The 27,053-nt window shown below is 38.7% G+C and overlaps 1 protein-coding gene across 13 annotated transcripts in view; it reads right to left on the reverse strand.

Moving 5' to 3' along the window:
- ARHGAP12 (Rho GTPase activating protein 12) overlaps nt 1-27,053 on the reverse strand; it is a 135,049-nt gene that overhangs the window by 95,902 nt on the left and 12,094 nt on the right. For 12 of the 13 annotated variants that reach the window (XM_074405243.1, XM_039478862.2, XM_074405245.1 and 9 more), the window contains exons 2-3: nt 13,596-13,634; nt 10,971-11,725 (exon numbers count right to left, since the gene is read on the reverse strand). In XM_074405243.1, the coding sequence (XP_074261344.1) occupies nt 10,971-11,648 (678 nt within the window). In that variant the 5' untranslated portion in view covers nt 11,649-11,725; nt 13,596-13,634. Of the gene's footprint in view, nt 1-10,970; nt 11,726-13,595; nt 13,635-18,621; nt 19,115-27,053 lie in introns of those variants that run through there. The other variant, XM_074405239.1, reaches the window with a different exon arrangement.

Below are 27,053 nucleotides of genomic sequence, written 5' to 3' on the forward strand. Positions count from 1 at the left end.
CAGCCTAGGCAACGGAGCAAAACCTTGTCTCAAAAAAAAAAATTTACTATTAATATGTTAAGGTCTTTAAAGGAAAAATTTAACAACCTATAAGAACAAATGAGTAACCTAAGCAGAGTTGTAAAATCTAAGAATCAAAAAAAAAAAAAAATGCAGGAAATTAAAACATTGTAACAGAATAGAAAATGCCTTTGGTGGTATGATTAGTAGACTGGGCACAGCTGGGAAAAGAATCAGTGAGCTTGCAGATACGCCAAGAGAACTTCCCAAACTGAAAGCAGGATAAATACTAAAAAATCTACACAAAGGCATATCGTATTTGAACTGCAGAAAACCAAAGATGAAGAGAAAATCCTGAAAGAAGCCAGAAGGAAAAAAACACATTAACTACAGAGAAACAAAGATGTAAGACTTACAGCAAACTTCTCTCAGAAACCATGCAAGAGAGTGGGGCGAAATATTTAAAGGGTAGAAAGAAAATAATTACAGCTAGCATTCTACATCCAAAGAAATTATGCATCAAAATTAAGTAGAAATAAACATTTTCTTGAACAAATAAAAATGAGGGGCTGGGCCAGGTGCAGTGACTCACGCCTATAATCCCAGCACTTTGGGAGACTGAGACAGGCAGATCAGGAGTTCTAGACCAGCCTGGCCAACAGGGTGAAACGCCATCTCTACCAAAAATATAAAAAATGAGCCAGATGTGGTGGCACATGCCTGGAATCCCAGCTACTCGGGAGGCTGAGGCAGGAGAATTGCTTGAACCCAGGAGGCAAAGGTTGAAGTAAGCTGAGATCATGCCACTGCACTCCAGCCTGGGTGACAGAGCAAGACTCCATTTAAAAAAAAAAAAAAAAATGAGGGCTTGGGCACGGTGGTTCACACCTATAATCACAGCACTTTGGGAGATCAAGGCAGGAGGATCACTTGAGCCAGCAGTTCAAGACCAAAGACCAACCTGGGCCATGAAGTTGAGACCCTGACTCTACAAAAAATTTAAATAAGAAAAAAAATAATAAGGTGTGGTAGCACACACCTACAGTCCTAGTTATTTGGGGGGCTGTGGCAGGAGGATTGCTTGAGCCCAGTATTGCTTGCACACTCAACCAGGAGGCAGCGAGCTATGACTGCGACACTGAACTTCACCTTGGGTGACAGAACAAGATCCTGTCTCAAAAAATTTAAAAATGAGAGAAATCAGTGCAACTAGATCTGCTCTGCCAGAATGTTAATATTGTTAAAATGGCATTACTCCCCTAATGATCTACAGACTTAAGGCAATCCCTACCCGTATCTCAGCTGGTTTCTTTACGGAAACTGATTCCACGATTCATATGGAACTGCAAAGGACACAGAAGAGACAAAACACTCTTGAAAAAGAAAATAAAGTAGGAGGACTAACACTTTCTAATTTTAAAACTTACTACATAGCAAGAGTAATCGAGACAATCTTGTACATGCATAAGGATAAACAGATCAATGGAATAAAACTGAAAGTACAGAAATAAACCGTGTGTCTTTGGTCAAATTATTTTCAACAGGGTACCAAACCATTCAGTCAGTCTTTTCCACAAAATGCACTGGGACAACTAAATAGAAAAAAATGAAGTTGGAACCTTAACTTGACACCACACATAAAAAGTAACTCAAAATGAATCAGAAACTGAAATGTATGAGCTAAAACTATAAAACAAGAGAAAACCTAAGAGTAAATCTTTTTATGGCCTCAGATATGGCAATAGATTCTTAGATATAACACCAAAAGCACAAGCAACAAAAACAAAAAAATAAATCAGAGTTCACCGAAATTAAAATCTTTTGTGATTAAAAGGACATTATCAAGCCCAGTGCAGTAGTGTATACCCTGTAGTCCTAGCTTCTAAGGAGGTCGAGGTGAGAGGATCACTTGAGCCCAGGAGTTCAAGGCAGCAATGAACTATGACTGCACCTGTGAATAGCCACCACACTCCAGCCTGGACAATCTAGTGAGATCCCGTCTCTTTTAAAAAAGGCTATTATCAAGAAAATGAAAAAACAACTACAGAAGAGATACTGGGAGACAGGAGAAAGTATTTTCAAATCATGTATTTGGTAAGTTACCTCTACCAAAACTATATAACAAATTTTTACAACTCAGTAATAAAACGGCCACACAACTTAAAAATGGGCCAAGGATTTGAATAAACATGTCTCCAAGGAAAATATATAAATAGAAAATGAACATATAAAAAGATGTTCAACATTATTAATCATAAAGCAAATGCAAATGAAAACCATGTAAGCAAAAAGTCAGATAATAAAAAGTATTTACAAGGATGTGGAGAAACTGGAACCCTTATGCATTGCTGGTGGAAGGGTAAAATGGTACAGCTACCTTGGAAAACACTCTGGCAGTTCCCCAAACAGTTAGACACAAATTTGCACTATTACCCAGCAATTCCACTCCTAGGTATCTACTAAAGAGAAATAAAAACATGTCCACAGACATTTACAGCAGAATTATTCATACTGACCAGAAAAGGTGGTAACAACTGAAATGCTCCAAAGGTGGCAGACGGATAAACAACAGATTATTCCACCATGAAAAAGAATGAAGTGCTGATACATACTACAACATGGCTGAACACTGAAAACATTTAGCCAAGTGTAAGAAACCGGTCACAAAAGACCACCTAAATATTATTCCACTGCAATAAAAGGTCCAGAATAAGAAAATCTACAGAGATAGAGAGTAGATTAACGGTTGATTTGTGGTGCGGGGCATAGAGGACAGTGGGGTGATAGCTAAAGGGTACAGAAAACTACAGAACTCTAATGAACGTTATCAAAAGCAGTCTAAATAAATGAAGACATAGTCCTTGTGCATGGATTACCAGAGTCTCGTGTTAAGATGTCAATTCTTTCCAATTTGATCTATAGATTCAACCCAATTCCAATCAAAATCCCAACAAACTATTTTGTAGATATGGACAAAGTAAAATTTAAACCTTACATGGAAAAGCAAAAGACTTAGAAGAGCCAACACAATACTGAAGTACAACAAAGTAGGAAGACACATATTACTTATTTTCAACACTTACTATAAAGCTACATTACATCCAAACAGCATGGTATTAGCAAAAGAATGACTGATCAATGGAACAGAATAAAAAGTTCAGAAAAATACCCACAAAAATATAGTGAATTGACCTTTGACAAAGGAACAGTCAATTCAATGGAGAAAGAAAGGTCTTTACAACAAATGATGGTCAAACAATTAGATGGATATATGTGAAGAAAATGAACCTAGATAAACACCTTACACCTTTCACAAAAAATTAATTAAAAATGGATCACAGGCCCATATTTTAAGGAGAAAAACTATACAAATTCTAGAATTGAAGAAGAAAATCTAGGTGATTTTTAGTTTGGCAATGAATTTTTAGATACAACAGTAAAAATACGATCCAAGAGATAAGTAATTGTTTAGTTTTGTACTTTATTAAAACTGAAAACTACTGCTCTACAAAAGTCACTGTTAAGAGAATGAAAAGACAAGCTACAGACTGGGAGGAAGTATTAGGAAAATATCTATCTGATTAAGGAATTTACATTCAAAACATACAAGGAACTCTTAAAACTCATCAATAAGAAAACCACCCAATTAAAAACTGACAAAATACCTGAATAAGCACTTCACCAAAGAAGATAAAAAGATGGCAAAATAATAAGCATATGAAAAGATGCTCAACATTGTTTGTTATTAAGAAATACAAATTAGGCCGGGTGCAGTGGCTCAAGCCTGTAATCCCAGTACTTTGGGAGGCTGAGGCAGGTGGATCGCAAGGTCAAGAGATCGAGACCATGCTGGTCAACATGGTGAAACCCCGTCTCTACTAAAAATACAAAAAATGAGCTGGGCATGGTGGCATGTGCCTGTAATCCCAGCTACTCAGGAGGCTGAGGCAGGAGAATTGCCTGAACCCAGCGGGTGGAGGTTGCGGTGAGCCGAGGTATTGCACTCCAGCCTGGGTAACAAGAGCGAAACTCCGTCTCAAAAAAAAAAAAAAAAAGGTTGAAACTACCTCCTTAAACCAAGATAAGAGAAAAGGTGCTAATCTCAAAAGCTTTGAAAATGTGTAGAATGTGGACAACTAAAGTTACTATATTCTAGTACATAAATACTATATTCTAGTTGATAAAAGTCACATTCCACAGGCGTACAAGTTAACAATTCTAACACTCCTGCATATGTATACCAGAGGCTAAAGGGGAGAATTCCCTCTTTGCTTCTTCCAGCTTCTGGTGGCTGCTGGCATTCCTTGGCTTGTGGCCACATCACTCGTATCTTAAAGGCTGGTATCTTCAAATCTTTGTTTCTTCTTTACATAGCCTTCTCTGTGTACAGTGCCCTCTACCTCTCTCTTATAAAGACATTTGTGATTACACAGAGGGTTCCGATGATCTTGTCAAGATCCTTAACTTAATCACAACTGCAAAAACCCCTTTCCCAAATAAGGTAATATTTACAGGTTCCAGGGATTAGGACCTATTATCTTTGGTAAGTATTATTTAGCCTACCACAATAGCTAAAAACAATTCTAAAAAAGAAGAATAAAGGGAAAGGAATTAGTTTACCTGATTTCGAGACTTATTGTGTAGCTATAGTAAGTAAGACTGCATGGTTATTAAAGGCAGGACATGTATGAGTGAAACAGAATAGAGGACTCAGAAATAGATCCACACAAAGGAGCCCGAATTATTTTGACCAAGGTAGAACACAATTTATTGGAGGAAAGACAGTCTTTTCAAAAAATGGTGCTATAATAATTAGCTATCAATGGGCGAAAACAAAAGAACCTTGATCTAAGGCTCACACCTCATATAAAAATTAAACTCATGGCCAGGTACAGTGACTCATTCCTATAATCCCAACATGGGAGGCTGAGTCAAGAGGATCACTTGAGGCCAGGAGTTCAAGACTAGCCTGGGCAACACAGTGAAACCCTATCTCTACAAAATAATTATAAACTAGCTGGGCATGGTGGCACATGCCTGTAGTCCCAACTACTCAGGAGGCTGAGAGGGTCACTTGAGCTCAGGGGTTCAAGATTGCAATGAGCTACGGTGGTGCCACTGCATTCCAGCCTGGACGGCAGAGCAAGAAGAAAAAAAGAAGAAAAAAATTCTTCTTCTTTTTAGGATTACAAATTCAAACATAAAATGTGAAACTATAAACTTAAAAAAAAATAAGATAGCATTCAGGATCTAAGGCTTCTGTGATGGTTAATTGTATGTGTCAAATGGGCTGGGCCACAATACCCAGATATTTCCATTATTCTGCAAGTTTCTTTGACTGTGTGGTTTTACTTGGACGAAATTAACACTTTTAAATGTGGACTGAGAGTATAGCAGATTGCGCCCCCCCCCCGCCGCCAAATGTGGGTGGGCCTCATCCAATCGAACGAAGGCCTGAATAGAACAGACAGACCTACCTCAAGCAAGAAGAAATTCTGCCACCAGACAAGTGTATCAATTTGAAGTGCAACATCAGCTCTTCCCTGAGTCTCTAGCCTGCCAGTCCACACTGCAAATTCTGGACTTCATGCATCACTTAACGATGGGGATATTTTCTGAGAAATGTAACAATCAATTTCATTTTTGGGCACACATCACAGAGTGTTCTTACACAAAACTAGATGGTATAGCCTACTGCTCCTAGGCTACAAACTTGTACAATCTGTTACTGTACTGTATTCTGTAGGCAACTGGAGCAAAATGGTTAAGTATTTGAGTATCTAAACATAGAAATGCACATTAAGAATACAGTATTATCTCAGGTACCACCATCATAGATACAGTCCATCACTGACTGAAATGTCATTATGCAGTGCATGACTGTATACACACACACACACACACATAGACTCCCTTATCAGTTCTATTTCTCCAGAGAAGCCTAATATAGCTATGAGTTCTTAGACTTGACATAAAAGCATGATCTATAAAAGGAAAAACTGATAAACTGGACTTCCACAAAGTTAAAACTAGTTCTTAGACTTAACACAAAACCACGATTCCACAAAAGGAAAACCCGATAAACAAGACTTCATCAAAGTTAAAAACTTTGGCTCTACAAAACCTCTATCAAGAGGATGAAAAGGCAAGCTACATGCTGGGAGAAAATATCTGCAAACCATGTATTTGACAAATGGCTACTATCTAAACTATGTAAGAAAAAAACTCTCAAATATTCAACAGTTAAAAAAAAAAAAACAAACAATCCAATTAGAAAATGGGCAAAAGACATGCAGAAACATTTCCACAAAGAGGATGTATCAATGGCAAATAAACACACGAAAACATATTCAACATCAGTAGCCATCAGAGAAATGCACATCAAAATCAAAATGAGATATCATTACCCACCTATCAGAATGGCTACAATAAAAAAAAAGTGACAACACTAAACACTGAGCACACAGAGGAACCAGGTTACTCATACGTTGCTAGTGGGACTGTAAAATGGTATACTCTGTAAAAATGCTTTGACTATTTCCTAAAAATTAACCATGCAACTACTTTATGAATAGCAGTTTCACTTGTGGGCATATATCCAAAAAATATGAAAAGTTATATTCACATAAAAATCTGTAGGGAAATGTTTATAGCAGCTTTGTTTGCAACAGCCAAAAACTCGAAATAACACAGATGTTCTTCAATGGATGAATGGTTAAACTATGGTACATCCATACCATAGAGTATTACTCAGCAACAAAAAGAACAAATTATTGATAACACACAGCAGCCTGGCTCAGTCTACAGAGTTATACTGAATGAAAAGGCCAATCCCCAAAGGTATGATTCCGTTTATATAAAATTCTTCAAATGACAAAATTATAGCAATGGAGAACAGATGAGTGGCGATCAGGGTTAAAGAGGGTTAAGGTGGGAGGGAATTGGTTATGGCTGTAAAAGGGCAACATACAGAATCCCTGTGGTGATGGAAATGCTCCGCATATTAACTGTACCAATATAAAACCCCTGATTGTGATATTACAGTATAGTTTTGCAACATGCTACCATTAAAGGTAACTGGATAGAAGGTACAAGAGACCTTTCCAAATTATCAACATCATTATTTTGAGACAGGATCTCACTCTGTTGCCCAAGCTGGAGTGCAATGGCACAATCTCAGGTCCCTGCAACCTCTGCCTCCTGGGCTCAAATGATCCTCCCACCTCAGCCTCCAAATAGCTGGGACTACAGGCACATGCCACCACACCCAACCAATTTTTGTAGAGACAGGGTTTTGCCGTGTTGCCCAGTTTAGTCTCAAACTCCTGGGCCCAGGCAATCCTCCCACTTTGGCCTGTCAAAAGTGCTAGTACAGGCATGTGCCACTTCACGCAGCCACCAAATTATTTCATGTAGCTGCTTATGAATCTACAATTATCTCAAAATAAAAAGTTTAATTAAAGAAGACTGATCGGTAGTGACATAAGTCAGAAAAATGAAAACCTCCTAGGAGAGATGCAGGAGCTGACGGTGTGGATATTGTGGAAGGGGCTTGAGATGGGTTACGGAGTATATACATAAGTAAAAATTCATCAAGCCATACACTGAAAATTAATAATATTTACACCCTGGCTATGCCTGAATTAAAAAATTATTTATTTATTTGTTTGTTTGTTTTATTTTATTCTTGAGATGGGAGTCTCACTCTGTCACCCAAGCTAGAGTACAGTGGTGTGATCTCCGCTCACCACAACCTCCACCTCCCAGGTTCAAGCAAATCTCCCACCTCAACCTCCCGAGTAGCTGAGATTACAGATGCCTGCCACCACGGCCAGCTAATTTTTCTATTTTTTAGTAAAGACGAGTTTTCACCATGTTGGCCAGGCTGGTCTCGAACTCCTGACCTCAGGTGATCCACCCACCTCAGACTCCCAAAGCGCTGGGATTACAGGCATGAGCCACCGTGCCCAGCCAATAACTTACTTCAGTTTGGCATCTGATCATTAATCTTGTTGACTGTGATAGTTGTATTATGTATAAAATTTTTAGAGATTTTTGGGTTTTGTTTTTTAGAGACGAGGTCTCACTATGTCACTCAGGCTGGTCTCAAACTCCTGGCCTCAAGTTAACCTCCCACCTCAGCCTCCTGCATAGCTGGGACTAGAGGCACACACTAAAATTCTTTTTACTGCCTTGTAAATGTATCAACAATGAAACCATGAGTATCTTTAGCAGAAACTGTTTGGGTGGTGTGATGGAGCAAGAAATCACACTAGAGAGGTTACCAAGTGAGTGGGAAATGAGGAAATGAAGAAAAGTAAATACATACCACGCTTTCCAAAGGTCACCAATAAAGGTAAAAGGATGATAAAACAATACTCAGAGGGGAAGGCGCAGCTGAAGAAGAGCCTTACTAAGATGAGAAAAACACGAGCAAATGTAAATGCTGAAAAACACTTGAGAACAAGTCTAAAACCCTATGAGCACAATACTGTATAATCTTTGGCACAAGGTGAGTGAAATGTAGGAAGAGTGAATAAGAAGAAAATGCTCTTTGATTGAACATGAAATGCCTGCATTGTACTGGGGGAAAAGGGGATTGTTGATACAGGTGTATTTATAGATCTGATGGTGGAAATAATAAGATAACAACAATAATAATGGCAGCTATATTTCATGGTATATATTGTTATAGCCAGTCCCCAAGGGGGCTCCTCAAAGATCCTCAAATCCTGGTATGCACACCCTTGTGTAGTCTCCTCCCACACAGAAGAAGGTTGAACTGCACAATCATTTGGATATGACAGTGGGCAATTTCCAAAAGAGGACATAAAAGACAATGCAGTGTCTACCACATTCTCTCTACTCCATCTGGAGAAAGCTATAAACAACACACAAGCAGCCATGAAGAGGCCCAACTAGCCCCACATGAGTGAGCCATCTTCAGATGCAGCTCCTCCAGCCCCGGCCTTCATTAGGACTGCAACCTTGGGAGACAGCCCTAGCCTTCGGAATCACCCAGCTAACCTACTTCTGATTTACTGACTCACAGGAATCAAGTGATAATGTTTACTATTTTAAGCCACTTAAAATGGGGATAGTTTATTAAGCATCAATAAATATATAATGCATTTATCATGTGCCTCAAGAACCCTGAGAGTCCAACTTTAAAATGAAGAAACTAAAACAAGGAGGTTCAGTAATTTTCCCCGATTATCACACAGCTGACAAGTGATACAGGAACAGATTCCAATCTAAAGCCTACTATTAACTATGGGCTCCCCAAAGTTGAAGTAGTTTCCATCCCATGGCTTTCATGTTTGCAGTACAGTGGAAGGCAAGGTTATCTTCTCACGAGAGCATGGAAAAGTGAATCAGATAACTAAGGAAAATGGAAAAGGTTTAAAACAGCTGCCATGGAGAATTAGGAAGAGGGCTGGCTGGAGAAATCTAAAAGGATTTCCAAACAGTGTTAAGGCCCCAGGAGAGATTACAAGCCATGGAACTCTAGGGCAGTGAATTTAATTTAAGGTGACTGTAATGAAAGAAACATAGGATTGTGTGTGTACATAAATATAAAACATAATTTGAAGTGTGAAATAGTGGTGATGGCTGGATGGAATCCGGTCTTTCCTAAAGCCCATTAATTCCCTAAGGAACTATATATAGAAAAATAGCTATATATTCTATGTCAGAGTATCACATAAAGACTTAATCAAAACCCATTAACACACACAATGATAAACTGACAGAGCTATTTAATGTAGCTTCCTTCATCTCAAACACTAGAAGTTTTTCCAGAGAGTCTTCCCTTTTTCCTATTTTCATTCCAAAATGTCACAAGGAAAATTACAACCTCCAGAAAGAATATACTTCCATGACAATCAGACCTCACTTAAGGGCACACCTCACAATTATTCACAGACTTGATGAATAATCTTACAACAGAGCTTTACATCAAAAATTCATTATTTTTAAATTCACTTAAAATTAAACTTTTCAAAATATATTCAAGTTTCAACTTCATGCATGTACTTCTACAATGTCTTCACTTCACTCAAGAAATAAAATGGCATAGACCTAATCTCAAAAGAAAGTTAGGTTAAAAAGAAAAAAAAAAAAAAAAAAGGCCAGGTGCAGTGGCACACACCTATAATCCCAGCTCTCTAGAAGCCAAGGCAGGAGGATCACTTGAGCCCAGGAAACGACCAGCCTGGGCAACATAGTGAGACCTTGTCTCTACAAAAACAATTTTTTTAAAAATTAGCTGAGTGTAGTGGCACACACCTGTAGTACTAGCTACTGGGAAGGAGCTCAGGTAAGAGGATCACTTGAGCCCAGAAGGTACAGGCTGTAGTGAGCCATGACTGTTCCAGTGCATTACAGCCTGGGTGACAGAGCGAGACCTTATCTTCAAAACAAAAACAAAAAAAAAAGAAACATGAAAACAGAAAATGTTTTCCAAGGTAATATGCACTGAAATCAAGTGTGGATACTTAAGACACTTAAGACAAAAGTTAGCAGTTAATATTCCAATGACATCTTTCCTCATATAACCATTATCACCTGAAGACTTCTTGGAAACAAGTTAAAATGGGTACAGGCAGAAAAGAGTAAAAACTTTCCTATTAAAAGAAATATCATCATTTACTGAATAAATTAAGTAAATCCCCTCTGCTTTATACATAATCAATAGAGAGAGGGGAAAAAATAGTTTCCACACTTAAAGTAGATCTAGTCCTGTAATGCTATAAAAATAATTATGAAAACCAAAAAGTAACCCTTTATCAACTCCACAAGTTATTTCACATATTTTCTATCTCTTTAAATCAGGAGAGAACCCATGTACTCTGAAAATACAAAGCAAAACAAGTCTTAACTCTCACAAATATTTCAATTAAAAGAAAAACCGTAACTAATGTTTTTACTAGGGTGGTACAAGTGTTTCCTCATTCTATTTTTAATCTTACCCTTATCTGTTCAGTGGAGCTGCTGCTAAGTTCATCACCAGATTCAGAATCTTGATGTATTCTTTCAGAGCCTTCTCCTGCGGAATCACAAGATTGTTCCTGGGAGAAGCTAGTTTTCTCTATGTCCAAGAATTCTGGACCAGGAAAATGACCAAATAAGCGTGTCCTATTTTGGCTGGAAACTTTAGGAGAATGTGAGTCATTGTTAAACTTTCCGTTATTATGGGTCAGGTCCAGACTTAGGTTGAGAGTCTGACCTGGATTATAACTGGGTCCAAAATTCTGATTGGCATCACGAATAAGACCTGTTCCTTGAACAGACGACGATGGCTTTCCAAAGCTTGAAAGCTCAGGCAATTTGTTCACATTTTCTGTTGATCTCTGAAGATGCAAACTCTGCATTATTTTTGTGGAATTATTTGGCAGACCAGCTACCTGCTTAACAGGTGGCATCAGAGCTTTGCGCGTGACCTCCTTCACATACTGGGCTGGCACATAAAACGCTTTGGAATTCTCATCTGGCTTGACTTGCCACCAGTCATCATTGGTCTTTTTCACCAAGATGTACCGCTCCCCTTGTTTTATCACAATCTTTCTGTCCTTTGCTTCATATTCATAATCATATTCCACCTCAATATATACTTGTCCTGTAATAATCTTCCCACTTCTGTCAGCCATTTTCACTCAATAATATTCACCTCTCAAAAAGGATGTTATGCCACATTATGGCTTTATGGGTTGTTGGATGAAGATAGCTGTTTCATTTAAATGGAGGAAGAGAATAAAGAAAAAAGTTAATGGAAACTAGATTTGGTATTTACTCACAAGCATCATACAGTATAGGCCATTTAAAGAACATTACTTCAAATCCCAAAAAGCAAACGGGTATCTAATATAATATGTACTGCTACATTAAAAACACTTTCATTCTAACTGTAATCTACATTTTTCAGTCTCTTATGACCAAAACCAAAGCCAATAACTAGAATAGTAAATATACGCTAACCAGGTAGACAGAACAGTTGAGAAGAACTTTCCTTCCTTTCATGACTCCCTCAAATCTCATTCACCTTCTTAGAAAGGCTCACTAATGGCCAGGCGCAGTAGCTCACGCTGTAATCCCGGCACTTTGGGAGGCCAACGCAGGCAGATCACAAGGTCAAGAGATCGAGACCATCCTGGCCAACACGGTGAAACCCAGTCTCTATTGAAAATACAAAAATTAACTGGGCATGGTGGTGCGTGCCTGTAGTCCCAGCTACTCGGGAGGCTGAGGCAGGAGAATCACTTGAACTCGGGAAGCAGAGGTTGCGCTACTGCACTCCAGCCTGGCGACAGGGCAAGACATTGTCTCAAAAAAAAAAAAAAAAAAGAAAGAAAGAAAGAAAGAAAGGCTCACTAATAATAACCAATATGCATTTACTTTTATTTCTATACAAATTCCTAAATATTTTAGTACCTCCTAGAACATAACATTACATGTTTAAATGATCACTGCATCCTCATGTCGCTATAGCATAAGCCAGTTCTCACCTATCTGTGGATGAATTGTGCTCCCCCAAAAGATAGTTCAAGTCCTAACCCCAGGACCTGGGAATGTAACTTTATTTGGAAAGAGGGTATTTACAGATGTAATCAAGTTAAGACAAGTTCTTATTTGTTTAGGGTGGGCCCCAAAATCCAATGACTGATGCATTTATAAGGAGAGGGAGATTAAGGGCACAGCGGCTCACACCTGTAATCCCAACATCTTGGGAGGCTGAGCCCAGGAGTTTGAGACCAGCCTGGCCAACATGGCAAAACCCCGCCTCTACAAGAATTATAAAAATTAGTTGGGTGTGGTGGCTTGCACCTGTAGTCCCAGCTACTTGGGAAGCTGAGGTAGGATCTCCTGAGCCCGGGAGGTTGAGATTGTGGTAAGCCAAGATCATGCCACCGCACTTCAAGCTAGGTGACAGAGCAAGACTCTGTCTCCAAAAAAAAAAAAAAAGAAAGAAAGAAAGTAAAAAAGGAGAAGGCGCTTTACAGAGAGGAAAGCTACAGAGGGAGAAGACCATCTGAAGAGAGAGACGGAAACTGGAGTGGAGTGAAGCAGCTAAAAGCCATGAAACACCAAGGACTGCGGGCAACCACCAGAAGCCGGGAAGGGGTGAGGAAGGAAGGATTCTCCCCTAGAGCCTTCTGAGGGAGCACAGCCCTGCCAAAACTGACTTTGGACTTCAAGTCTCCAGACCAGTGAGAGAATAAAAATAAATTTCTGCTGTTTAAGCACCCCAGTTTGTAGTGTTTGTTACAACAGCCCTAGGAAAGAAATGCATTCAACCCAATGCTCAAGGATCCTAAGGCAAACTGAGATTTACCAAAAATGTGTAAACCTGAGGTTCCATAACAACCTACTAATTTTCTTCAACACACAAGTACTAAGCACATTACTGTACACTACAGGTGTGGTAACCATTGTTCTCCTCAGGATAACAATATTCTCTGTGACAGATAAAGCCTATAAGGCTAGGTGGTAAGTCAATTAGTCACTGATACAATTTTAGTAACCGAAATTTATTTTCTAGGCCAACTACTTGACTAACAAATTTAATAAAATACAGTTTCAAAAAAATAAAATATTACCTTAGAACAAGGAGATCTATACCAGTATCACATTTAAACCTGCAAAAAAAAAAAAAAAGATCATTAACTCAAACCAAGATCACTGAAATAAGACTAAGAATATAACGCTGCTTATAATTTTAGAAGCAAAACTTTTTTAATAACAGCTATAAAGAGCCAGGGAAGTTTTATACATCAAGATTGTGGTCAGCACCACCCTCCAAACATGTGCAAACACAACCACCAACAGCCACTGAGGCTGGCTTTACCACTGCCCTCTCCCGCTACATTTCTACACTGTCTCAACTTCGTTTTGTCCCTTATTTTTTTATTCTGACAAGCATCTTTGTAAACTTCTGATTACATAAGAAACAACTCTTGCCAGGCGCGGTGGCTCAAGCATGTAATCCCAGCACTTTGGGAGGCCGAGGCGGGTGGATCACAAGGTCAAGAGATCGAGACCATCCTGGTCAACATGGTGAAACCCCGTCTCTACTAAAAAATACAAAAAATTAGCTGGGCATGGTGGCGCGTGCCTGTAATCCCAGCTACTCAGGAGGCTGAGGCAGGAGAGTTGCCTGAACCCAGGAGGTGGACACTGCAGTGAGCTGAGATCGCGCCATAGCACTCCAGCCTGGGTAACAAGAGCGAAACTCCATCTCAAAAAAAAAAAAAAAACTCTTGTATTATAAAACTGTTAAAAGAACTGCTTTTCAAGTTTATGGTATTGAATAGGTAAAGAGAATAAAAACATATTTTAAAAGTCATTAGGTGTCCTAACACATTTGTCCACTGTTTGTTTGTTCATTTGAGACAGCCTCACTCTGTTGCCCAGGCTGGAGTGCAGTGGTACAATCTCAGCTCACTGCAGCCTCTGCCTCCCGGGTTCAAACAATTCTCCTGCCTCAGCCCCCTAAGTAGCTGAGATTACAGGCATGAGCCACCATGACTGGCTAATTTTTGCATTTTTAGTAGAGACAGGGTTTCACCATGTTAGCCAGGCTGGACTCAAACTCCTGATCTCAGGCGATCTGCTCACCTCAACCTCCCAAAATGCTGGGATTACAGGCATGAGCCACCACACCCAGCTATTTATTTTTGAGACTCTGCTATGCAGGCTGGAGTGCTGCCGTACAATGCGGAATCACTGCAACCACCACCTCCTGGCCTCAAGCTATTTTCCCACCTCAGCTTCCCGAGTGGAAGGAACTGCACGTGTACACCACCACACCCTGCTAATTTTTGTATTTTTGGTAGAGATGAGGTTTCACCATGTTGCCCAGCTTAGTCTTAAGCTCCTGGGCTCACATGATCCACCCACCTGTGCTTCTCAAAGTGCTGGGATTACAGGTGCGACCGTGCCCAGCGTACTTAAATAGGGAAAAATACCTTAACAATGGAGAAATTTGGCAGCACAAGCTTAACCAAATGATCAAACTTAACAGCACTTACGCAACCTGATGTCTATGTGATGCAGTAAGAGACACACAATGTCACCTATGTTGTATACTTGTCAAAAGCACGTTTCACCTTAAGTAACTATTAGAAAACAATCAAACAAATCTAGAATGTGAGACATTCTATTAGAAAACAGACCTGAACTCTTCAAAAAAGTACCATCAAGGGAATGGGATTCTTCTAGATTAAAAATGACTACTGATACATAACAATCAAATCTACTTGGTGGTCCAATAAATACCTCAAATTCATCATATCTAAAATGTATTCCCATCTCTATCCTACTCAAGCTCTGCCAAATATGCTCACCCCATGGTCTTTCCCATCACAGTAAACAGGAATTCTCACCTTTCTGACGTTCAGTTGTTATGTTCATGCATTACCAGGACACTATATGCTTTGATCCTTTACCTATACAAATTTTTCACAACTTTTCAAAATTTTACACTGAAATGCTTATTCTTGGGTGATTTTGTTTTGTTTTGTTTTTTTTACAGGGAAGTAATAAAATAACAAGAAATATCTTTGAAGATACAGAGATGAGTGAGGGAATATGCAGCTACTTTTCAGAAGGTTACATCAGCTCAAACACATTATAGCTAGTTAGACATTGACCCATAAGAATGGAGAAAAGAAGGATGAAGAATAATAAGTGAGCTATGTGGTTGCACACTGGTGGGAGAGGAACTATGGGGCTGGAGAACAACAATGGGTTAAAGGCCAGTCCACGTTCAATCTCCTTCACTGCCAGACTTTATGACGACACCTGCCCCAGTGACTACAAAGTACGAAGAAGGAGTTAGGGAGAAAGGTAAGGAAGTTGGTTCCACTAGGTTAAACAAGAGACATCCAATCTAGAGTTTTAGTTAAAGGCAACGAGAAGTAGGAGGGCAAAGGAGATGGAGAAGTAGCCAAAAGGTATCTCTATAAAAAAGGTAGTTAGATACCAAGGCAGGTAAAATGAGCAAGAGTGAACACAATGTGATAAAAAATAAGAGCTAAGACAGATTTCTAGTCAATACCAGGGTGAAGGGTGGGGAAAGAGGTTGGGAAGCCCCAAGATAAACTATTAAAATTATAAACATACAGAAAGCCACATAGCAGGAACTACATGTGACAATCCAAGGTCAAGGAAGAGCCACATAAAAATGAAAGAAAAAAGCGTATTATAAATTATAGATTCAGAAAGAATGAAAATATTAACCCCTTGTTAAATGTATGGTTTACAAATATTTTCCCAATTATGTAGGTCATCTCTTCATTCTGTCAACTATTTCCCTTGCCATGCAGAAGCATCTGTTTGATATAATCCCATGTGTCGGCAGTACACTGAGCTCCACAGAAACAATGCCAGGGCAAGTGTGAGCCAGACAGGCACTGAGCAACTCTGTGCCTTGCTGAAGAAAAATAACCAAACATGAACAAAGATCCAAAGAAGTCACGAAGCAAAATGTCATCATATGCGTTCTTTGTGCAAACTTGCCAGGAGGAGCACGAGAAGCACCCAGATGCTTCACTCAGCTTCTCAGGGTCTTCTATGAAGTGCTCAAAGAGGTGGAAAACCATGTTTGCTAAAGAAAAGGGAAAATGTGAAGACAGGCAAAGACAAACCAGGCCAATTATGAATGAGAAATGAAAACCTACATGCTTCCTAAAGGTTAAACAAAATAGAAGTTCAAGGATCCCAAGACACCCAAGAGGCCTCCTTTGTTTGGCCTTTTTCTTGTTCCATTCTGAGTTGGGCCAAAAATAAAAGGTGAACATCCTGGCCTATCCACTGGAAATATCGCAAAGAAACTGGGAGGGATGCAGATGCTGCTGCTGCAGGTGACAAGCAATGTTATGGAAAGATGGTTGTGAAGCTGAAGGAAAAATACAAGAATGATATTGCTGCATATCAAGCTAAAGACTGATGCTCCAAAAAAAAAAAACAGGGGTCATTAAGGCTGAAAAAAAGGCAAGAAAAAGAAGGAAGATAAGGAAAATGAAGGGGAGGAAAATAAAGATAAACATGAAGATGATGACAAATCAGGTGGTTCTAGGTTTTGTTGTTTTTGTTTTTGTTTTTTTGTCTATAAAGCATTTAACCCTCGCCTATACACAACTCACTCTTTTTGAAGAAAAAACTGAAATGTAAGGTTGTGTAAGATTTGTTTTCAAACTGTACAGTGTTTCTCTTTTTTTGTACAGTTAATACACTACCAAATGTGTCTTCAGATAGCCCTGTCCTGGTGGTATTTTCAATAGCCACTAACCTTCGTGGCATAATATGGTGGCTATAAAATGGCATGGAATTTAAAGGTATTTGGTGCACAGAAAAAATCAGTTACATATGGAGATGGTAGTTTCTTCATCTGCAGTTGTCTCTATGCAGCTTATACAAAATAATTTTCTGTTAACTAAATACCACTCTGTAATCGCAAAAACAAAAAGCTGCAGTTGTTTTGTTAAAATTCTGAATGCTTTTAGTACAATTTTTTATTAAGAAAATAATAATAATGCCATTTGCCATTTTTGCTTTTGTTGCTTTCGAGGTCATGTCCAGAAGTCCTTGCCCAGACCAATGTTACGAAGCATTTCCCCTATGTTTTCTTTCTATAGCAGGTTCATAGTTTTAGGATTTATATTTAATTCTCTAATCCCATTTTGAAATGATTGTTCTTTATGGTGAGAGATAAGGGTCTAGCTTCATTCCTCTGCATGTCGCTATACAGCTGACAAGGGGCTAACATCCAAAAGAGATAAAGAATCAAACAACTGAACAGCAAACAACAACAACAAAACAAATAATCCAACTAAACAACGGGCAAAAGACCTGAATAGATGTTCTTCAAAAGAAGACACACAAACGGCCAACAGGTATAAGAAAAAAATGCTCAACATCACTAATCAGGGAAATGCAAATCAAAAACCCACAATGAGAAAGCACCTCACCCGTTAGAATGGGTATTACCAAAAAGGCAAAAGATAAGCTGGTGAGAATGTGGAGAAAGGGGAACCCTTATATACTATTACAGTTAATGAAAATTAGTATAGCCATAATGGAAAACTATATGGAACTTCCTCAAAATATTAAAAATGGAACTATTATATGATCCAGCAATCCCATTACTGGGCATATATCCTAAGGAAATAAAAACAGTATGTTGAAGACATATCTGTACTCCCACGTTTATTGCAGCGGTATTCAAAATAGGCAAGACATAGAATTAATCTAACTGTCCATCAAAGGATACATGTGTATATACATACACATATACACACAATGGAATACTTTTCAGCCATAAAAAAGAAGGCAATCCTGCCTTTTGAAACAACATGAATGAACCCAGTGGATATTATGTTAAATGAAATATGCTAGGCACAGAAAGACAAACACCAGATGGTTTCACTCATATGTGGAATTAAAAAAAACTGATCTCAAGGAAGTTGAGGCTGGGTGTGATGGCTCATACCTATAATCCAAGTACTTTCAGAGGTCAAGGTGGGCAGATCACCTGAGGTCGGGAGTTCCAGACCAGCCTGACCAACATAGAGAAACCCTGTCTCTACTAAAAATACAAAATTAGTCAGGTGTGGTGCTGCATACCTGTAATACCACCTACTCAGGAGGCTGAGGCAGGAGAATCACTTAAAACTGGAGAGCGGAGGTTGCGGTGAGCCAAGATTGCACCACTGCACTCCAGCCTGGGCAACAAGAGCGAAACTTCATCTTAAAAAAATAGATGAGTTCTAAAAAAGAGAGTGAAATAGTGGTAGTCAGAGCTGAGTGCCTGAGGGAAAAATGCTGAGATATTGGTCAAAGGACTTATAATTACATCAGATAGGAGGAATATATTTCAAGAGATACAGCAAGGTATATCAAGAGGTACAGGAGGTGACTGCAGTAAATGACAATACACTGTATTCTTGAAAACTGCAGAAAGTGGATATGTGCTTTCACCACAAAAATGATAACTATGTGAGGTAATGTTAATTAGCTAGATTTAGCCATTCTACTACGTATATGTACTTCAAAACACCAGATTGTAAACAATTAAAAACAGTGTGATCAATTTTTTAAAATGTGCTGAGAATGCAGAAATGAAATCATGAAATAATTTACATTTAAAAAGATGAAATTTAAACTTCACAGAAAGGATAAAAATAAATCAAGTAAATTCTCTGAAAAAAAATAATTAAAATTATTATGGGATGGCACTAAAAATTTAGATCCAGGTAAAAGTCTCTGCAAATGTGTGAATAATTTATGCTATTTTTACTTATAAACATAAGCTGTATTGAAACAAAAGTTTACAGTTTTAATTTTGGGTTGTTTCTTCCTCTACTCCCCAAACCTGTAGATTCTATTCTTTAGAGAAAGTTGAACGCTGTTTATCCTGTTACCCTAAAGTATTTTGGTTAAGAGTTTGCTCAGTCAAATACAATGCTGTCCAAGGATGACACTCCTGTAACTGAAATGTATTCTATTCTGACCCATCACCACACACCTCCATCCATATTAACCCACACCCTTAGAACTACTAAGTATCCAACTCCCAGAATACACAACGTCTGCCTGTCTACTGCCTGCTACACCCGGATGCTGTTCTTAGCAGTGTCAAAAATGCCCACACAAGCTTTTCATGCCTCTTACCAGTTTTCTTCCTTCTCCCTTTCTCCAGACACTTTTTCCTCATGTTTCAGCAACACACATACACATATGTACACACACACATGCCTGCTTATATATTTTACTTCTCTGCCCCCAAGGCAGATTCAAATTTCCTATCATTCTATTTTATAATCTAAAAGCCTCCTATCTGCCAATTTTTAAAATTTTCTTCCCATTTAAAAATACCAAGAAGCCTACCAAAAATTATACCGTTCAGCAAATGTTGTCTTCCTCCCCAGGACATCTGTTTTAACCAACCACATATCTCAGCATGATATCCTTACCAGGTATATCGAAAAAAGTAAAGTAAACAGAAAGTTAAAGAAACATAATATATCTTAATTAATGAGTTTACAATTTAAGTCCAATTGAGATACGTATAACCTATTTAGTAATGCTAATATTGTTAACTATAAAATATTAACATAGCTTCAAATATATAAAATATTAAGCAACTTTACCACTTTAAGCACGGATACTTGGCATTAAATCCTCCAAGTAGTTTTTTGAAGTACTTGTTTAAAATTAATAATCGCTAACCAGACCCCTACTGCAGAAATCAATTAATCTTAATGAGCACAATGAAACAGTAAAGAACAATTCCAGTATAAGTTCCAGCAGAATAAATCATTCCATCAAATACTTCCATTAAGTTGTACACTTAACAAAAATCATAGGTCATTACTAGGCACTACGTTTTTTTTTAAATAAATATTCCCTGCTTTCTTAACAACACCACCACAACAACAACAACAACAACAAAAAGGACTGGGCACACAGGCTCACGCCTTTGGGAGGCTAATGTGGAAGAATCCTTTGAGGTTAAGAGTTTGAGACCAGCCTGGGCAACATAGTGAGATGATGTCTCTACAAAAAATGTTTAAAATAAGAAAAACAGATGCAAAATATAAGATGTTTCTCATCTGAATTTAGGTAGGCTATCAAAGAAGAGAAGGAAAGTTTAGTGATTCTATTATAAACCATTCTGGCCATAAAGAAATAGCAAAAACAGAAAACAGCAAAAAGGATAGAGGAAATAATCGGGCCAGGCCAGTGGCTCTCGCCTATAATCCCAACACTTTGGGAGGCAGAGGCGGGCAGATCACTTGAGGCCAGGAGTCCAAGACCAGCCTGGCCAACTAAGCAAAACCCTGTCTCTACTAAAATTACAAAATAAATTAGCTGGGCATGGTGGCACACACCTGCAATCCCAGCTACTCGGGAGGCTGAGGCATGAGAATCCCTGGAACCGAGGAGGCGGAGTTTGCAATGAGCCAACATCAAGCCACTGCACTCCAGCCTGGGCGACAGAGTGACAGAGCAAGATTCTGTCTCCAAAAAAAAAAAGGAAATAATAGGGTAATTGTAAAGCAGGCAGAAATATAATCAAGTGTAAACTGGTAAAGTAAATTCAAAACCAAAATTTGAATCTGAAACAAAAATTAGTAAATGATACCGGAAGCATTTCAGGAAGCAAGCAGGTTTTAATTAAAATGACATTTGCATTGGGTATTTTTAAAAGATTTGTGCCATGAAGTCTTAGAAATAGAGTGGACTTAATGACTTTTTCTTGATTGTTATAAGAATGTAGACAATATAAAATGAATGTTATAAGAATGTAGAAAATATTCCAATTCAGGTCAGGCATGGCAGCTTACACCTGTAATCCCAGCACTATGGGAGGCCAAAGCAAAAGAACTGCTTGAGGACAGGAGTTTAAGACCAGCCTGGGAAACACAGGAAGACATGTCTTCTACTTAAAATTTAAAAAAAAAAAAAAAAAAAAAACCTCCCATATCATTACCCAAAATCTACTCAGTATTTAAAAATTACTTTTTGGCCGGGCACGGTGGCTCAAGCCTGTAATCCCAACACTTTGGGAGGCCGAGGCGGGTGGATCACGAGGTCGAGAGATCGAGACCATGCTGGTCAACATGGTGAAACCCTGTCTCTACTAAAAATACAAAAAATTAGCTGGGCATGGTGGCCCATGCCTGTAATCCCAGCTACTCAGGAGGCTGATGCAGGAGAATTGCCTGAACCCAGGAGGCGGAGGCTGCGGTGAGCCAAGATCGCGCCATTGCACTCCAGCCTGGGTAACAAGAGTGAAACTCCGTCTCAAAAAAAAAAAAAAAAAAAAAAAAAAATTACTTTTTTAGGCCAGGCGTGGTGGCTCATGCCTGTGATCCCAGCACTTTGGGAGGCCAAGGCAGGCAGATAACCTGCCGTCAGGAATTCCAGACCAGCTTGACCAACAAGGAGAAAACCTGGCTCTATTAATAATACAAAAAATTAGCTAGTGGGGGTGGGGGGCCGGTGGTGGCACATGCCTGTAATCCCAGCTAGTTGGGAGGCTAACGCAGGAGAATCACTTGAACCTGGAAGACGGAGGTTGCAGTGAGCCAAGATCACGCCATTGCACTCCAGCCTGGGCAACAAGAGCAAAACTCCATCTCAAAATAATAATAATAATAATAATAATAATTTTAAATGCAAGAAAGAAATAAAATATTCAAAATATTCCAATTCAAAAGGATGAAATAGAATCTCTGGTTTGGCGATGAGTTTTTAGATACTCCAAATTCATGATCCTTCAAAGAAAAAATTAAGCTAGTATTCTATTAACAACTTGTCCTCTGTGAAAGACACTTGTTAAGAGAATGAAAACACAAAGAGAAAATATTTGCAAAATACAAGTCTGTCAGACTTGTATCCAAAATATACAAAAAATTCTAAAAACTCAATAAGAACTCCATTTTTTAAATGAGTGAAAGATCTGAACAGACACCTCACCAAAAAAATAAAATAAAATAAAAAATACACACACATACAGAGCAAATAAGCACTTAAAAAACTGCTCAACATTATAACAAAACTGCAAATTAAAACTACAATGAGAGACCACTGCACACCCATTAGAATGGCTAAAATCCAAAAACTAACATTACCAAATACTGATGAGGATGTAAAACAGGAATTCTCATTCTTTACTGGTGGTAATGCAAAATTTTTGGAAGACAGTTTAGCAGTTTCTTACAAACTTAAACATGCCCTTACCATAGGATCCAGCTATCACACTGCTAGGTATTTACCCAAATGAGTGGAAAACATGTCCACAAAAAGTCCTGCACGTGAATGTGTATAGTAGTTTTATTCATAATTGTCCCAAAATGGAAAAAGGCAAGATGTCCTTCAACAGGACAAAGGACAAACAAATTGTGAGACATCCATACAATGGACTATTATTCAGTGATAAAAGGAAATCAGGGCTGGGTGCAGTGGCTCATGCCTGTAATTCCAGTACTTGGGGGGCCAAGGCAGGTGGATCATTTGAGACCAAAAGTTCAAGATCAGTCTGAACAAAAAAGAAAGACCCCATCTTTAGAAAAAACAAAAAATTAGCCAGGTGTAGTAGCACACACCTATAGTCCCAGCTACTTGGGAGGCTGAGGCAGGAGGATCACTTGATCCCCAGGGGTCAAGGCTGCAGTGAGTCATCATCATGTCACCACACTCTAGCCTGGACAACAGAGCAGAACCATGTCTCCAAAAAAAAAAAAAAAAGAAAGAAAGAAAAGAAAAAATGAGTTATCAAACCATGATAAAACATAATATATCTTAAATATATGTTGCTAATGAAAGCCAGTATGAAAAAGCCACATACTGAATGATTTCAATTTATGGCATTCTGGAAGTCAAAACCATAGATAGTGATTGTCTGGAGCAGGAGAAGGGGAGAGAGAATTCCACAGGTGAAGGACAGATGATGCTTTTAAGTCAAATCTATTTTGTATACAGTAATACTATAATGGTAGATATATGACATTATGCATTTATCAAAGCCCACTGGTCTTTGCAGTGAAAAGCATGAACTCCAATGTATGCAAATTTAAAAATACCACTGCGCAGGGGCAAGATCCCAAGATGGAAAGCAGATGTGACAAGAATCTAACAGTACTACAAATATGTGAAATGACCTCACTGAACAGGTTCAGTGGGGGAGGGAAATGCTGACATAAGTTACTTTGGAAATCAGTGGAGTCTATAAAAATACAGGCAGAAGGGGCTGGTCATGGTAGTTTATACCCATAATCCCAGCACTTTGGGAGGCCAAGGCAGGAGGATCACTTCAGGCCAGGAGTTTGAGACCAGCCTGGGCAACACAGTAAGGCTAGACCTACAAAAAATTTAAAAATAATTTTAATTGCAAAAGGAAAAATCGGCAAAAGGAACTGCACAAAAGTAGATAAAGTTCTTTCCTTAGGGGCATGAGTTAAAAAACTTGATGCTGCTTACATGTATACTGGAATAAAACAATTTAAGTAACTGAATGGTAGATAGTAGGCACCAGATTTCTCAATGTTGGAGTGAAATTTTACAGATAAGCAAGAGAAGGAGGCTAGAATGAACCAATTGATTAGACATGGAGACATCAGTAGGAAGTCATTTTTAGTTTATCACAAATATATAAAGTGGTTATACAGAAATATTACAGATGTGTATATACACTGCTTGATATTATACACACACACACGTATTTCCTGGCTGTCAGTAAAAATGACATGCTAGCAGCAACAAATACACCTAGCACTCAGCTGTGGCATCTTGCATCATTCTCAAAATAAAAGGACCAGAGGTCTTCAGAAAAATGGTTGATTCTAGGAAAAGGGCAAGAAATATGCAAGATCGGCAGGTACAGGGCATCCTGTAATGCCATAATAACTTTCCCCCAAACTAGATTTTAAGTACTTGATTTAAATGTTTATTACTAGGCAACTGTGTTCTGAACCTAAAACTCAAGTTAAAATTAATGCATAGCTATCTCATATTCATAAAATCTTACATTATGCTGTTCCATGTTTAAATAATTTAAACAACTTACAGACATATTTCTTTTGTTCTTTACCTTTAAACACTGAGTTCATAGCAAATCACAATGCCTGCTTTTCTCACCAAAACATAAAGTACAATTTTTTACAAAGTACTAGGGTTCTCCATTATTGAATGGTTCTTCTATCTTCAAATCTTCAAATATTCAGGCTCTTTTTTTTTGGAGAGATGGGACCCCACTGTGTCACTAAGGCTGAAGTGCAGTGGTGTCATCATAACTCACTGCAGCCTCAACCTCCTTGCCTCAGGCAATCTTCCACCTCTGCCTCCTGAGTATCTAGGACCACAGGTACATGCCACCATGCCCAGCTAAATTTTTAAATTTTTTGGAGTGACAGAGTATCAGTATTTTGCTCAGGATGGTCTAGAATGCCAGGTCTCAAGCAATGCTCCCACCTTGGCCTCCCAACCTGCTGGAATTATAGTCACGAGCCACTGCACCTGGCTTCAATATACAGATATACAGCAAAGTAGAAACTGAGGAATTTGCCATATTTTTTTTTTTTTTTTGATTCACCAGCATGGGCAACATAGTGAGACCCTACCTCTACAAAAAAAAAAAAAAAAAAAAAAAGCTAGGCATGTTGATTCATGCTTGCAGTCCCAGCTACTCAGGAGGCTGAGGTGGGAGAATCACTTGAGCCCGTGAGTTCGATAGAGGCTGCAGTGAGCTGTTCATGCATTCCAGCCCAGATAACAGAATAGGACCCTGTCTCAAAAAAAAAAAAAAAAAAAAACAGAAACAAAACAAAAATTCACAAACTCAATACTTTATATTAAACAGCCCTGACCAAGCCCTTCCTGATCAAAAAACACCAAAGATTAAGCTGTGTTTTCATCCCTTCAGATCTCCTTGCCCACACTAAGAGAGCGTTAATATGACAATGTAAGATACCAAGAAGAGAGCCTATAAAGTAAAAAAAAAAAAAAAAAAACATAATTAGTAAAAATAAATAAATAAATCTAAGGAACAAAAAGAATTTTTTCTTGAGCCAACAGATTAACCATCATTTCCCTTCAGATTCTATTATTTCATCAAAAGCTCCCTATGTCCAAAACAGTTCCACCTTATAAGCCTTTAAAACTATCCTTGTAGCTGGGCGTGGTGGTTCACGCCTGTAATCGCAGCACTCTGGGAGACTGAGGCAGGCAGATCACCTGGAGACCATCCTGGCCAACATGGTAAAACCCCGTTTCTGCTAAAAATACAAAAATTAGCCGAGCATGGTGGTACATGCCTGTAATCCCACCTATTCGGGAGGCAGGGGCAGGAGAATCACTTGAACCTGGGAGGCAGAGGTTGCAGCGAGCCAAGATCATGCTACTGCACTCCAGCCTGGGTAACAAGGGCAAAACTCCATCTCAGAAAAAAGAAGAAGAAGAAGAAGAAGAAGAAGAAGAAGAAGAAGAAGAAAAAAACAACTATCCTTCTATGACAATCATTCTGTGTCTAAATTTTTCAGCTTTCTCTTTACTCCCTTCTAGCTGCACTCCAAAGGCTTCTTCCTTCTGCACCCCTCATCACCACAAGTCCCATATTTTAATTTCTTAATAAGAATGTTCTATAATTTTTAAAAACAGGAACCTTTTTATAGTTCACAGAATTTATAGTTATAACCGTTTTATAGTTCATAAAATTTTTATCTTGTCTCTGGGACATCTTGTCTACCTGATCACATAGTACCACCTTCTTGATGTTCCTTGGGGAAGGCACACACTTATTCCATGTAGTTACATAATAAGAAGAAATCAGGCCAGTAGGGTGGTGGGTCATGCCTGTAATCCCAGGACTTTGGGAGGCTGAGGCCAGTGGATCACCTGAGGTCATGAGTTCGAGACCAGCCTGGCCAACATAGTGAAACCCCATCTCTACTAAAAATATAAAAATTAGCCAGGTGTGGTGGCACATGCCTATAACCCCAGCTACTTAGGGGACTAAGGCAGGAGAAGCTTGAACCCAGAGGCAGAGGTTGCAGTGAGCCGAGATCGGGCCACTATACTCCAGCACTCCAGTCTGGACAACAAAGCGGACTGAGTCCCCCCAGCAAAAAAAAAAAAAAAAGAAAGGAAGGAAGAAAGAAATCATTACTCTGGTCTTTATAAAAATTCAACGGAACTTTCACTCTCCTAACAACTTATTCTAGAATAAAAACATTCACTTCACAACACTACTGGCTACCCAGGTATCTTCTCCTCCCCAAGCTATTCAGGTATTCTGAAACTATACACATTAGTCTCTTTAAAGAAAATCTCTTAAATGATGACTTACAATCACTTTCATGCGTTTACCAATCCCCATGTCTTAGAAAGATATAATCCACAAAACAAAGGCAAATACTTCTGTAAGTGCAGCAATTATTTAAGTTTGGCCACTGCAAAGTTCTAGTGTCAGATATCAGTAACTCACCCAAAAAAAGGAGAAAACAAACACTCTATAATGTTTAAATTGTGCCCATTTACTTCAAATAAACATTAGA

The sequence above is a fragment of the Saimiri boliviensis genome, chromosome 8 (genome assembly GCF_048565385.1).
Source record: "Saimiri boliviensis isolate mSaiBol1 chromosome 8, mSaiBol1.pri, whole genome shotgun sequence".
Lineage (NCBI taxonomy): Eukaryota > Metazoa > Chordata > Mammalia > Primates > Cebidae > Saimiri > Saimiri boliviensis.